This window comes from Hyperolius riggenbachi, chromosome 2, assembly GCF_040937935.1.
Source record: "Hyperolius riggenbachi isolate aHypRig1 chromosome 2, aHypRig1.pri, whole genome shotgun sequence".
Classification (NCBI taxonomy): Eukaryota; Metazoa; Chordata; class Amphibia; order Anura; family Hyperoliidae; genus Hyperolius; species Hyperolius riggenbachi.
The window spans coordinates 311,128,507-311,143,651 of NC_090647.1; the positions used below are offsets into that span (position 1 = coordinate 311,128,507).

A 15,145-nucleotide genomic window follows, 5' to 3' on the forward strand; every position below is an offset into this window, starting at 1 on the left:
GCACTGTGGGAAATAAGAGTTGTTTCCAACTGAAAAAAAAGCAGCATCTCCTTCTACAGACATCACCTGTCAGCAGTAAAGATGTCCCCATGTGATCAATTATACTATTCAAGCTGCTCTGTTTATTTGGACAGCAACCAAAGAGGGTGAATGGATTGATTGGCTTGAGGGTGATGGCCACATTGGTGATGGAGAAACCATGGCCATTTTGTGAGATTTGTCAGTATGGGCAGCCCCTCTATGTCAATTGTGATTCAAGGGGTTGCTCCCCATAAGCTACACATGCGTTTGGTACACCCTGATGGTGGGACTGCACCTGCATTGGAACAACAATATTGTACTATAATCCAGTGTTCCCCAACCCTGTCCTCAAGGCCCACCAACACTGCATGTTTTGTGGAAATCCACAGAGGTAGTTAATCAGCTCTGCTGAGACTAATTACCTCACCTGTGCATGTTTGTGGTTTTCTGCAAAACATGTACTGTTGGTGGGCCTTGAGGACAGGGTTGGGGAACTCTGCTATAATCGATTCTCTAGCTTTCTCTAAAGAAATTACTGCCAAAAATCAGGGATGTGATTTGGTCAAGAGTAAGAAAATGCGTTGAAAGGTTGAAAGATGTTTGAAAAAGAATTGCATAAGGGCCCGTTCAGATCAGAAATGCGGATGGCCATGCGTGCGGAACGCGTGCGGACCGCAACACGTACGAACGCATGGCCATCCGCGTTTGTGTGCGTTGCGTGGCTGATCCCATCACTGAAAAGTGAATGGGACAGCCACGCGTTTTTGCAAAATCTGCGTGCAGCATGCGTTCCCGGACCGCACAGGTCCGGAACGCATGCAGTGTGAACATCAGACATTGCACTCTATGCAATGTCTGATGTCGTGCGTTTTGGCCACCTGCACGCGTTTCCAAAACGCGTCTGGAAACGCGTGCAGTGTGAACGGGCCCTAAAGGAAGCACTTCTTCCCATCTGAAAAAACTAAAGTAACTTTGTTAGGGTTTTTTGGTGTAACACTTAAGATGCAGAAAGCCATGCATGAAGTTTATTTTCTCTTTGAATTCTGATCAATCTGACTAATCTGTGAATTGTGGGAGCGCACCTATTTTTTACTGCTAGATACCATAAAATTTTAGAGAATAGGCATGGAATAAAGTGTTCTAACTTCTGCATGGAAAAATGTTTTAGTCAGTGGAAAGTTTTAAGCAACTACATCAGTGACATCTTCTGGCAGGAAAAGTGTACTGTAAATTAGCAGAAAATGGTTAACGTGGCCTCATTTCCTGAATATTACAACAGATGGAGGATGTGGCACCACAAGTACATAACCAAAGTATCACTTACCCGTTCACTGCGGTCTGCACAAAATAGGCGTGTGTGGTGACGTTTTTGTACTACAATGTAGGTGATTCCTGGCTGATAGTCTTTCTCTAGCTTAATACAGGCATCACGGATAGCCAATAGCTCATAGTGCAATATCTGACAAATAAAAATAAATAAGTAAAAACTGGGGCAGATTTCACAAAGGAAAACATAAAATTAAAAGGATTGTTAAAACGAACATTTACCTGTGGAAGCTGCCCTTCTGGAACACCATCTCGATAGAATATGATCCGAGTTGGTTTGAAGCGTGTAGACTTGTAGAACTGAATGAGAAGCTCCCTCACCATGTATGACAAATCCTCAATGATCTCTTGTCTAGGGCGCTGTACTCTCACTGTGGCACAGTATCTGCTTGGGTGAGCATCCATACTGCCTACAACCTGCATTAAAATCAAAAATTACTGAATCAGTACCCAGGCAGGAAAGACAAGAGGTGAATTCACTAAAACGCTACAATAAGGGTTTGATGCACCCCCTCCAGAGTATTAAAAAGTCAAATAACTTTTAAAAAATGTTAAGCCAAAATGGCCATGGTTATTTTCATTTCAGTAATCTAAACTGACGGGAAAATTAGCATTGGTTGCATGAATCAGCTAATTGCTAGATGGCATTGCTTAGCACTCTCCTTTTGGAAGTGTGCTAGTGTGTCATGATTGAGGCTGCTTTCACAGTGGGACGTTACAGGCGCACGTTAGAGCAGCCTGTAACGCAACCCAACTCACAGTAATGAAAAATCAATGGGCTGTTCACAGTGCCCACATTGCGTTACAGTGTAACGCTGCACGTTCTATGAAAGTGCAGCATGCTGTGGTTTTAGCCGCGTTAGACTGTTTGCACATGCTCAGTAATGTTGTTTTATTGTTTTTTGTGTGCAGGAGAGGAGGAGGGGAGAGTCCGTTATTTTGCCTAGCCACATGGCTAATTAATATTCACTGCAATGCCGGTTCTCTTCCTGCTAGCAATGATTCATCTGAACCATTCTCTGCCTGCTAGCAATGATTCATATAAATTATTGCCGGTTCTATCGAACGAAAACGGCGCACCAAGAGCCGCATAACGTGGTTCTATGTAGCGTCCACCTTTAGCACCACCATGCGTTGCATTAGGGGAACGTTATTCGACCTTAACGTCCCCTGCAACGCAACATCCCACTGTGTAAGAGCCCTGAATCCTAATTAAGATACTCTGCATTAAATATGGCATCGCCAGGCTAAAACTTTAATCAAATAAAAGTAAACATTGCAGCTTATACCTTTAGTTTACAGCAGTCTTGGACTCAATAAGGGCATCTTACCCTAAGTATTCTACTTTAAGGTGAGATTAAACAACATAAACTAAAATTTAAGTACCTGCTCCTAAGCCTTGTACACAAACGAGGCATATTGCCCAGGAGGGCAGGTTCTGGATCCAGATCCTCCCAGCAACAGTGCAGGACCAATTGCAGGGGGGGGGGGGGGGCACCAGAATGGGGCAGGAGTGGTGTCACGCGGGAGCCAAGTGAGTGGGCAGAGCACTCCCCTTGGTCGATCCACCAGGCTAATTGCCTGGGCTGAGGGGGGCAGGAGCTGCTGTATACATGCTGTTATTTTCTCTTTGAATTCTGATCAATCTGACTAATCTGTAAATTGTGGGAGCGCACCTATATCTAATTTTTTTTACTGCTTGAAACCATGAGATTGAAGAGAATAGGCATTGAATAAAGTGTTCTGCATGGAAAAATGTTTTAGTTTGCAAAGTTTTAAGCAACTACATCAGTGACATCTTCTGGCAAGAAAAGTGTACTGTAAATTAGCAGAGAACGGTTAACGTGGCCTCATTTCCTAAATATTACAACAGACGGAGGATGTGGCACCACAAGTACATACATTTAATTTGCTTGTGTAGACAGCTTTAGATACATAAAAGAACATTTAAAAGCATTCCGTGTGTAAACATTTTAATTTTTTGCACAGTTTGCACTGTTCTTCTAATCAGAAAATGTAACCACTGACAGCCAGGATAAGCTTTCTGGATAGAGTTTAACTCCACTTTAATAAGACCTACTCTTGCTTCAGACACCACTACTTCATCTCCTTATGTCAGTGAGGGTAGGCTTACTTGGAAGACATGGTCAATCAGTGGTCTGAACAGGTGTGATCCTCCTCCATACTGATTGAATTATGTGACCAAACAGCAAGGCATTTAAACTTAGAACTGGTGTAGATGAAAACAGCAGATTCTGAACCATAAGTGCCTTGGTGGGTGATAGTTTTTTTGTGTGTGTAAGGGGCAGGAGGATGGTGGACCTAATTTGACTTTAGATTTTAATTGAAACTATTCAAGCCTTGATTAATATGGCAGTGAGGGTAAATTTGAACCCAAACAACACTGTTTCCTGTATATACGTTTTAAAATCACAACAAATTAAATATGTGCATATTAAACACAAGCATACACAAGCATATCTAAAATGCACATAAGTAATTAGTGGGTCTGTAAATATTCCTGCACATAGAGCAAAAAAAGCATAAAATGTTCTATAGATGAACATGCGCTAAAATCCACCTGAAACCAAAGGGCAACACTCTACTTGATGACAAATATTTTCTTTTAGCTATACATTTAATCTACTAGTATCACTAATTATTGTTGTGTATAATCTCACAGCAGTAATCGAGGGTTTCTTGCCATCCCCAGCAGGCGGATGTGTGACATCTGCTCCAAGGAAGATGACCGGCTGCTGGAAGACTGCAGAGCTGTCAGGAAGAAAAGAAATATAACTTGTTAACATTCTACACACTGCATGCAGATACCCTCACCTAAATTAAACAAAAAAATCTAGCAAAAAGAAAGTAGTGAAATCTCTGAACTTTTAAGTACACCTGCCATTACCAGATTCCATGTGATAGAGCTAATTCTGTAACTATAATACTTTGCGCATCATTTACCTGCAGCAAGTACAGTATTAGTTCTGATTTTCCATCCACTCTCTGATTAGCAAACTTTATCAGAAGAGGAACCGAAAAAGCATTATAGTCAGATATCAGTGTTAAAAACAGACATTTTAAAAAAGATCAAGATAACAGGCTGAGTTGCTCTGAAATGAAATGTGTACATTAAAGCAGAATTAAAGTCAAGTAAATAATGTGTATTTCATTTTATTTGAGCTGTAAGGGTTTAGGTAATGATCTGCTTTTAACCTCTTTAGGACCGCGGTGTTAAACCCCCCTAGTGACCAGGCCATTTTTTGCTAATTAGGCCACTGCAGCTTTAAGGCCTCGCTGCAGGGCAGTACAATTCAGCACACTAGTGATCCCCCTCCCCCCTTTCTGCCCACCAATAGCGCTCTCTGTTGGTGGGCTATGATCACTCCCAGGATGTTTATTTTTTTAGAAATATTAGTTTTATTTTAAAATTTGGTCTTTTTTTCTTTATTTTTATAGCCTCGCCCCCCCCACCAGCCAATCAGCATGATCGGCTGTCGTAGGTTTCAGCCTATGACAGCGGATCACTTTTCTGCCGCCCAGGGGGACATCGTGTCACACGGCTGTCCGCAGTACGGCGCTGCCTTAGAGCCCAGTGCTGTACAAGTGTTATTAGACAGTGGTTTTGCCGTATAACAGTCCCTAGCGGCCGCTGGGAGGCTGATGACGAAGCGGAGCTCCGTCATTCAAGCGAGGATGCACGCGCGATCCCCTGCAATCTCCGCCCCCTAGCACTTCACACCAATTGCCGCGCTGCTCATGCCGATCGGCGTTGAGCAGTCGTTAGGCAGTTAAAAATGAGCAAAGGATCTGAACTGTAGTTAATTTTATTGCCACTTAATAGCAACAAAACCTTATTGTTTGAATTTTGTGTGTTTAGTTTACACTTCAAGGTTAATGAATGTCTGCAGTTTCCTCCAATTTCCTACAAAACAGCTACAATGAAAGGCTTAGCAATAAATTTAAGACCTAAACTTTACCAATCTCCTCATTCACCTCAGCAATGACAGGCTGGGATGGCCAACATGTGATATTTTAGATCACATACTTTTAACATGAAAAATACATTATTATATTGAAAAGAATAGAGGAGCCGGAGTTGAAGGTATCATAAACTGAGGAGTCGAAGGTACCATAAAAGGAGGAGTAGGAGTCAAATGAATTTTGTACCAACTCCACAGCCCTGGGTATAGCAGTTTAACTTTAGCAGAGAGTAATAAAAAAAAAAATAAAAAAAAAAATTACCGTTGATGAGGCACTAAGATGTTGTTGATCCCACCTAATTTGACATTGATCTTCAGGCACAAGTTGCTGAGGGTTTGTGGAGAAGTCTTCACCACATTTTTTACTTGGACACACTGGGTGGCCATTCCAAGTAATGTATCTCCAACACGTTTTACTTCCGCTGCAAAATAGATAAACAGTTAGTTCAAAGAAAATCTCAACACTGCTGAATTTAGGCTTAGGATCTTCCATTACAAAAAACTATCTTGCTCTTTAAAGGGACACCAAGCACCTCTCATGGGTATGTCTTTAAGACTCCGACCAGTACTGCAAAGTAGTTAAAGATGCATACCTTTCTGTAGCTTATGCTCTCCTCTTTCATTTGATGCCTGAATTGCCGTTCTACACCAAATAGTTTTCGTTCGATTTCAATTTAAAAATCGTTGCTGCCATCTTGGCTATGTTATAACCTCCGGGTCACCCATGTCTTCTCTGTTAGAGAAGTGCATCACTGAATGAAGCAGGAAGAGGAAGTGACACGCATGGCCATTGCAAGTGGCACCTCCAGAGGGGTCATAGCAAGACTTTGTTGGAAGTCTGGCTTACAGGCATGCCCATGAGTTGTGCTCGGAGTCCCTTTAACCTGTAGTTGTGTAGTAAAGGAAATTGTACAGTGTAGTTCTGTGCTGCTTTTTCATGTACTAGCAACTGCACATGACATGTGCTTAGGGTTTATAATGGATAAGCAAGAACAGAACAAAATAAATCCTACAGAAGAAGGAGCCATATACTGTTCAACCTCCTTCTCTGTGTCATTCTGCAGTATGAGAGGAGAACATATCATGAAGGATGGACAGGATGGCTTGACTTGCTACTGGTTATTTGGGGGAGGAAATGTCTATACTAAATTATGGTGTGGGCTGTGTTTGTTATTGAGGGCCCCTTTTTATGAGACAGAAGAATTAAAATGTTATTGGAGAGGAGATGTAAAAAAACTTGTTTGGGAGAAGAGGAGAGGGGGTGGGAGGGGGAAAATATATACAGTATTTTTGTAATGGATGGGAGAGATAGGACTAGAGTGCTAAGAGGATTAAAGAGACTGTAATAACATAAGTTCCCCTGGGGGTTACTCACCTCGGTAGGAGGAAGCCTCTGGATCCTATTGAGGCTCCCCCCGTCCTCCTGTGTCCCACCATGGTCTCGCTGCAGCCCACTGAATGCACAGCGGACAATTTGTCAGGCTGTGCAATATTTACCTTTCCCTGTTCCAGCGGGGGTGCTGTTGCGGCTCTCCGCTCGGAAATGGGCGATGATAGTCAATCCCAGTCGGGTCCACTCTACTGCGCAGTCTCACGAATACTGTGGCTGCGCTGGAGGCGCAAAGGTAAATATTTACATCCCCGCTGCTCGGGGAGCTCTAACGCTGGAAGCCTCGATAGGATCCAGAGTCTTACCCCTCCGGGGGAAATTTTTTAGCAATACAGATCCTCTTTAAATGCTAGGGTTGGCTTTCAAGTTCAGTATATAGCAGTACCTAATCAAATATATAGTGACAGTTGTCGATTTTTAACACACATTTAGGGCTGGTGCACACCGAGCGGCTTTTTCAGCATTTCTGCAGCCGCTTGCGGCTGCGGATACGCTTGGTCAATGTATCTCAATGGGGTGGTTCACACCAGAGCGGGAGGCGTTTTGCAGAAACGCATACTCCCGGGGTGAGGCATTTTTTGGATTGTGGATGCGTTTCTGCCTCAATGTTAAGTATAGGAAAACCGCAAACCGCTCTGAAAAACGCTAGATCAGAGCGTTTTTGCAGGCGTTTTTGTTACGGAAGCTGTTCAGTAACAGCTTTACTGTAACAATATCTGAAATCTACTACACCAAAAACGCTTCACAAAACCGAAAAATGCTAGCTGAAACGCTACAGAAAAATAACAAAAAGCGTTTCAAAATCTGCTAGCATTTTGCGGATCTGCTAGTGTTTTTTGGTGTGCACCAGGCCTTAGAGATCTTTATTCAAGTATGACACTGGGAGCATGCATGTCTGTTCACTTACCATATACTGGTGTTTTTCCTGGCAGTATCACAATAATAAGCTGGAGACCGGAATATGTGTTTTTCAGGTGTCTGAACATTGGCTCCACACTGTCCGCGCCCTGCGCGTATTTACAGAAGCATGGCTGCCCCTGAATGGGCATCCCAGCATCCTTTGAGATCTTTCTCAGTTGGTCAGTAAAATTCCTAGAAAGTTTTAACAGACAAACAAACAAACAAAAAAAAGCTGATAAAATATTTGTCCCTTTGGAATAACTTATTAAAGCCCGAGTTTATCCTCCCAGATTTTTTATTGTATGTAGAGCTGAATAGAGGACTATGCAATTTCTCACACAATTATGCATATGTATGCTGCTGTTCCATAGAGATTCCTTTTTGAAAAGTCAGTCACATGACTCAAACACTTACGCACAAAGTATAGAGCAGCAAGCAGAGCAGGAGTTTCAACCACCCACTGCACATAGCCAACACACATCTCCTCCCTCTGCTTCTTCTTGTGCAGCTCAGGGAGGAAGTGTTCACAAAGAGTGGTTGGTGCCAACTCCTAGCTCTTTCCAAGTTACTTTCCGCAGGAGGTGATGAAATAGGGGGAGGAGTTTGGACAGCTCATGGTCTGCTATTTAGTCCAGCCAAGCAGAATCTGACATTAGCACAAGAAGAAGTCAGCATTTAAACCCCAGACAGCCAAATAATAATGATAAAATATGGTGTATGTGAAATGCATAAAGCTTTGCACATTGCAAACCATTATATATTAAAGAGGGCCTGTGCAAAGGTGATTCCAGGAGCACCGAAGAAAAAAAAATGAAAAAAGGTGTGCCACGGTCCCACCCCAGTACCAAGGGGTCACAGTAATGAACTCCAACAAGGACCGGCACCACTCCAGTGTGTTTATAGCTCAAATACTTTAATGATACATCACAAGCAACGACAGACTGCTGTTTCGGCCTTCCATAGGCCTTTGTCAAGTTGCACAAGAAGATACAACCATAAAATGCATAACATCACACTTATATACAATCATGCACCACCCATTGGGTGCCATGAGACCAAAAGTGACCAATCCTGACCAGACTGTCAAGGCGGACCTGATGGGGAACATCCAATGCACCAAAATCACCAATCAGGTGAACGAGATTCAAAAAAATACCCACCTGTGGCAGACTGGCGGAAAACCGCCGCTCAGATGACCCCAGACGCGCCGCCAATGCACTCAATACCGCCAGGTACATGTCAGGCGGGGGCGGAAGTGACGTCATGATCACATGACACACCAACGTCCAATCATCGTAGCCGGCAAGCGTCCAATGGGGACACCGAGCGGCTCCATCGTCATGACAGTGGGCGGTGCGGCAACCCAGCGTAGCCATAGCTACACAAAACATAAACATACATTATACTTAATCCGCACTATACTCACAACCCACTGTCCGCAATGGAGCGCTGCCACATAGACTGTCAGGTCAGGATGATCTGAAAGATAAAAACATATAAAAACAACATTAAGTATGAGAACAATAACACACATATACTGAATATGGTAAACAGTGGAACAAATGTTATAAAATTATGTTCAAATACAAAAAGAGAAATCAATTTCTCTGTTTAAGCCTGCTCTATCCATAGCACCCAGTCTCTTGATCCACCCGGCTTCCCTGCGGAGTAGCTCCTTAACACGATCTCCTCCCCTCCAATCCCTGGGCACCCCATCAATGGCCATCACCTTGAATTGGGCTACACTATGCTGGCACATGGTAAAATGGTCAGACACTGCTTGTCCTGCCGTGTAATTCCTAATGGCAGTTTTATGTGATGAAACACGGCTTTTAAGGGTTTGTGTAGTCATACCTACATAGATGTAACTACAGGGACACTTAATAAGATACACCACGTGAGTAGAATCACATGTGTATCTATCTCGGATATGAAAAGTGGCCCCTGAAGTGGGGTGATGGAATGTATCACCACGCATGACATTACCACACATGTGGCATGCCATGCAAGGAAACATACCATTCCTACCCCTAGGAACCTGTGGTCTGCGGGCAGTACGGATGCGTAACTTATCCCTGACTGTTGGGGCCCGGCGAAAGGACATTAGGGGCGGATAACGGAATTCAGGTACTCTCGGTAAACCGTCGCGTAGGATATACCAATGGCGACTATTAGATCGCTACAAGTATTGTAGGTTGATACAAATGGTATACGATTCATCTGTCTGGGCCTGGACCGCCGAAATGGCGCATCCACCTCCAGACTAGCAGCTGGATATCCTCGTGAGCGAAACTTATAGGCTAGTTCCGCCTTGCGTCTCTCACAGACCCCAGGTTCACTGACAATCCTATCTACTCTCATAAACTGACTGCGAGGGATACTATTCTTGACACGCTCAGGGTGGAAACTATGATAATGTAGTGTGGAATTTCTGTCTGTCGGTTTAGTGAACAGATCAGTAGATATTACATTACCACTCCGAACCACCCTGACATCAAGAAAAGAAACAGAATCCCTATCACAAGTTGCAGTCAATTTAATGGGTGGGCACTGACTATGGACTTGTTGGATAAAATCGTCCAAAGTCGAACGCGGCCCCCTCCAAATGCAAAATATATCGTCTATAAATCTCCACCAGCAAACTGAATGCTGGCGGAATAGGGGGTTGAGGTAGACGAATGTCTCCTCATACAACCCCATATAAAGATTTGCATAGGAGGGGGCCACGTTCGAACCCATCGCAGTGCCACGTAGTTGTCCATAGAATCGCCCCTTGTATTCAAAGTAATTAAACTTAAGAACCACTTCCAGCAAGGCAATAAGAAACTTCCGCTGTTCAACCGTACAATCAGAGTGTGTCATAAGAAACCAATCGGTAGCCTCTACACCCCCATCATGAGGGATGGAGGTGTAGAGGCTCTCCACATCCAAAGTCACAAAAACATATCATCATCCAGGGTGGGGATAGACCGTAATCTATCAAGGAACATACCAGTATCTTTTAGATATGAATCAACCAGCTGTACAATAGGTTGCAATATTTTGTCCAGATATTGTGCCAGGGGGACAAAAACAGAACCCACTCCTGCCACAATGGGACGCCCAGGTGGGCGTACCAAAGTCTTGTGTATCTTAGGTAATATGTATAAGTGTGGCACAGAGGGGTTCTGCTGTTGTAAATACTTAAACAAGGCTTCATCAATCACATTATTGGACATAGCATGTTGTAAGATCTTAAGGATATACCGTTGAATCCTAGGCAAAGGGTCAACATCAAGTAATGCATAGATATCATGATCAGCAAGTTGTTTTTCTATTTCACCAAAATAATGTACACGGTCCATTACAACCACAGCCCCGCCCTTATCTGCTGGGCATACCACAATGTCCTCATTGCTCTGTAGTGACATAAGTGCCATACTCTCAGATCTAGACAAATTATGGCTAACTTTAAACAGGCCTCCCTTAAAGTTCCGCTCAAGTTGTTTCATATCCTCACTAACTTTAGCCATATACGAATCAATTAGAGCATGACTTGGTGGCCTAAAAGTACTAGAATTACGTAGACCAGTGTCTTTCAAATGTAGACAAGTATCTTGATCACAGTCATGATCCTGATAGGAGCTAGTGGGAGGAACATTACTGAAAAAATTCTTTAACTTAACAGTACGAAAAAAACGATAAAGGTCCTGCTCCAATTGAAAAAAATCAGGAAAATTAGTCAAACTGAATGACAGTCCAAAATTAAGGACTCTCTCCTCTGTAGTAGTAAGAGTGTAAGATGAAATATTTACCACTAAGGTCTTTTCCATCAATGGCCCCTCCTGGGGCGTAGGTTCATCACCTTGACCGGAGGTTTCCCTTTTGGCCCTCCACCGCCGGCCGCCCCTCCGCCTCCTACTTCTTGGGGGCGAACCGGGGTGGGATCTCCAGAAGTGGCTTGATCATCAGAAGAACCAGTTCCTGAGGTCCCCCCACCAGGCTGTCTCCTGGGTGGTACCCTCCTCGGACGTCTATGCGGTTTCTGGTGTGTGGATGACACAACCTTCTGCCATGGATATACATATCCTGAAGAATAATCATTTTTGTCCCGATTAAATTTAGCTCGCTTGCCATCCTCCATGGTTTTAGTGTAGCTCTCCATCTTAGTATCAATGGATTCAATGTATGCCTTAAACTCCTCTTGGGATAGATGTTCCTCAATGGAACGTTTAGACTCACAGATCTTAGTTTCCAAGATAGGCAGCTCTTTCTGTATGCGTACAATGGTGAGCAACATAGAATCATAAGAAGCCTTGTTCCAGATCTTCTCCCAGGTATTACAGAACTCAGTGTCCTTGGGAAAGATCAAAGGGGCCACATGTGCTCTAACCCCCCTGTTTTGTGTAGCTATGGCTACGCTGGGTTGCCGCACCGCCCACTGTCATGACGATGGAGCCGCTCGGTGTCCCCATTGGATGCTTGCCGGCTACGATGATTGGACGTTGGTGTGTCATGTGATCATGACGTCACTTCCGCCCCCGCCTGACGTGTACCTGGCGGTATTGAGTGCATTGGCGGCGCGTCTGGGGTCATCTGAGCGGCGGTTTTCCGCCAGTCTGCCACAGGTGGGTATTTTTTTGAATCTCGTTCACCTGATTGGTGATTTTGGTGCATTGGATGTTCCCCATCAGGTCCGCCTTGACAGTCTGGTCAGGATTGGTCACTTTTGGTCTCATGGCACCCAATGGGTGGTGCATGATTGTATATAAGTGTGATGTTATGCATTTTATGGTTGTATCTTCTTGTGCAACTTGACAAAGGCCTATGGAAGGCCGAAACAGCAGTCTGTCGTTGCTTGTGATGTATCATTAAAGTATTTGAGCTATAAACACACTGGAGTGGTGCCGGTCCTTGTTGGAGTTCATTACTGTGACCCCTTGGTACTGGGGTGGGACCGTGGCACACCTTTTTTCATTTTTTTTTCTTCGGTGCTCCTGGAATCACCTTTGCACACGTTTGATTGTACCATTTTCCAGTTGAAGCACGATGACTAATACAGAGGAACGGATGGAGGACACTTTTTTCTACTCTGGTGCACAAGCAGCTTCTATCCTGGCATCTGTGGGGACTGGTACACCCTTTTTGGCTAGACCTGATGTTAAACCACTCCAATTTGAATTTGAAGCTTATAGAAAGACCTGGATCAACCTTGATCTTCATGCTAAGACGCTGGCTGATTATTGCAGGGCCAGAAGGATCCCCAGGGGGGTTAGAGCACATGTGGCCCCTTTGATCTTTCCCAAGGACACTGAGTTCTGTAATACCTGGGAGAAGATCTGGAACAAGGCTTCTTATGATTCTATGTTGCTCACCATTGTACGCATACAGAAAGAGCTGCCTATCTTGGAAACTAAGATCTGTGAGTCTAAACGTTCCATTGAGGAACATCTATCCCAAGAGGAGTTTAAGGCATACATTGAATCCATTGATACTAAGATGGAGAGCTACACTAAAACCATGGAGGATGGCAAGCGAGCTAAATTTAATCGGGACAAAAATGATTATTCTTCAGGATATGTATATCCATGGCAGAAGGTTGTGTCATCCACACACCAGAAACCGCATAGACGTCCGAGGAGGGTACCACCCAGGAGACAGCCTGGTGGGGGGACCTCAGGAACTGGTTCTTCTGATGATCAAGCCACTTCTGGAGATCCCACCCCGGTTCGCCCCCAAGAAGTAGGAGGCGGAGGGGCGGCCGGCGGTGGAGGGCCAAAAGGGAAACCTCCGGTCAAGGTGATGAACCTACGCCCCAGGAGGGGCCATTGATGGAAAAGACCTTAGTGGTAAATATTTCATCTTACACTCTTACTACTACAGAGGAGAGAGTCCTTAATTTTGGACTGTCATTCAGTTTGACTAATTTTCCTGATTTTTTTCAATTGGAGCAGGACCTTTATCGTTTTTTTCGTACTGTTAAGTTAAAGAATTTTTTCAGTAATGTTCCTCCCACTAGCTCCTATCAGGATCATGACTGTGATCAAGATACTTGTCTACATTTGAAAGACACTGGTCTACGTAATTCTAGTACTTTTAGGCCACCAAGTCATGCTCTAATTGATTCGTATATGGCTAAAGTTAGTGAGGATATGAAACAACTTGAGCGGAACTTTAAGGGAGGCCTGTTTAAAGTTAGCCATAATTTGTCTAGATCTGAGAGTATGGCACTTATGTCACTACAGAGCAATGAGGACATTGTGGTATGCCCAGCAGATAAGGGCGGGGCTGTGGTTGTAATGGACCGTGTACATTATTTTGGTGAAATAGAAAAACAACTTGCTGATCATGATATCTATGCATTACTTGATGTTGACCCTTTGCCTAGGATTCAACGGTATATCCTTAAGATCTTACAACATGCTATGTCCAATAATGTGATTGATGAAGCCTTGTTTAAGTATTTACAACAGCAGAACCCCTCTGTGCCACACTTATACATATTACCTAAGATACACAAGACTTTGGTACGCCCACCTGGGCGTCCCATTGTGGCAGGAGTGGGTTCTGTTTTTGTCCCCCTGGCACAATATCTGGACAAAATATTGCAACCTATTGTACAGCTGGTTGATTCATATCTAAAAGATACTGGTATGTTCCTTGATAGATTACGGTCTATCCCCACCCTGGATGATGATATGTTTTTTGTGACTTTGGATGTGGAGAGCCTCTACACCTCCATCCCTCATGATGGGGGTGTAGAGGCTACCGATTGGTTTCTTATGACACACTCTGATTGTACGGTTGAACAGCGGAAGTTTCTTATTGCCTTGCTGGAAGTGGTTCTTAAGTTTAATTACTTTGAATACAAGGGGCGATTCTATGGACAACTACGTGGCACTGCGATGGGTTCGAACGTGGCCCCCTCCTATGCAAATCTTTATATGGGGTTGTATGAGGAGACATTCGTCTACCTCAACCCCCTATTCCGCCAGCATTCAGTTTGCTGGTGGAGATTTATAGACGATATATTTTGCATTTGGAGGGGGCCGCGTTCGACTTTGGACGATTTTATCCAACAAGTCCATAGTCAGTGCCCACCCATTAAATTGACTGCAACTTGTGATAGGGATTCTGTTTCTTTTCTTGATGTCAGGGTGGTTCGGAGTGGTAATGTAATATCTACTGATCTGTTCACTAAACCGACAGACAGAAATTCCACACTACATTATCATAGTTTCCACCCTGAGCGTGTCAAGAATAGTATCCCTCGCAGTCAGTTTATGAGAGTAGATAGGATTGTCAGTGAACCTGGGGTCTGTGAGAGACGCAAGGCGGAACTAGCCTATAAGTTTCGCTCACGAGGATATCCAGCTGCTAGTCTGGAGGTGGATGCGCCATTTCGGCGGTCCAGGCCCAGACAGATGAATCGTATACCATTTGTATCAACCTACAATACTTGTAGCGATCTAATAGCGCGATCTTTACGTCGCCATTGGTATATCCTACGCGACGGTTTACCGAGAGTACCTGAATTCCGTTATCC

The 15,145-nt window shown here is 43.9% G+C and overlaps 1 protein-coding gene across 1 annotated transcript in view; it reads right to left on the bottom strand.

Annotated features, from left to right (window-relative positions):
* LOC137546527 (protein argonaute-1) overlaps nucleotides 1-15,145 on the bottom strand; it is an 83,209-nt gene that overhangs the window by 7,782 nt on the left and 60,282 nt on the right. Inside the window, exons 12-16 of the mRNA XM_068269092.1 lie at nucleotides 7,628-7,812; nucleotides 5,593-5,752; nucleotides 4,029-4,119; nucleotides 1,570-1,764; nucleotides 1,346-1,480 (exon numbers count right to left, since the gene is read on the bottom strand). Coding sequence (XP_068125193.1) covers nucleotides 1,346-1,480; nucleotides 1,570-1,764; nucleotides 4,029-4,119; nucleotides 5,593-5,752; nucleotides 7,628-7,812 — 766 coding nt within the window. The remainder of the gene's footprint in view (nucleotides 1-1,345; nucleotides 1,481-1,569; nucleotides 1,765-4,028; nucleotides 4,120-5,592; nucleotides 5,753-7,627; nucleotides 7,813-15,145) is intronic.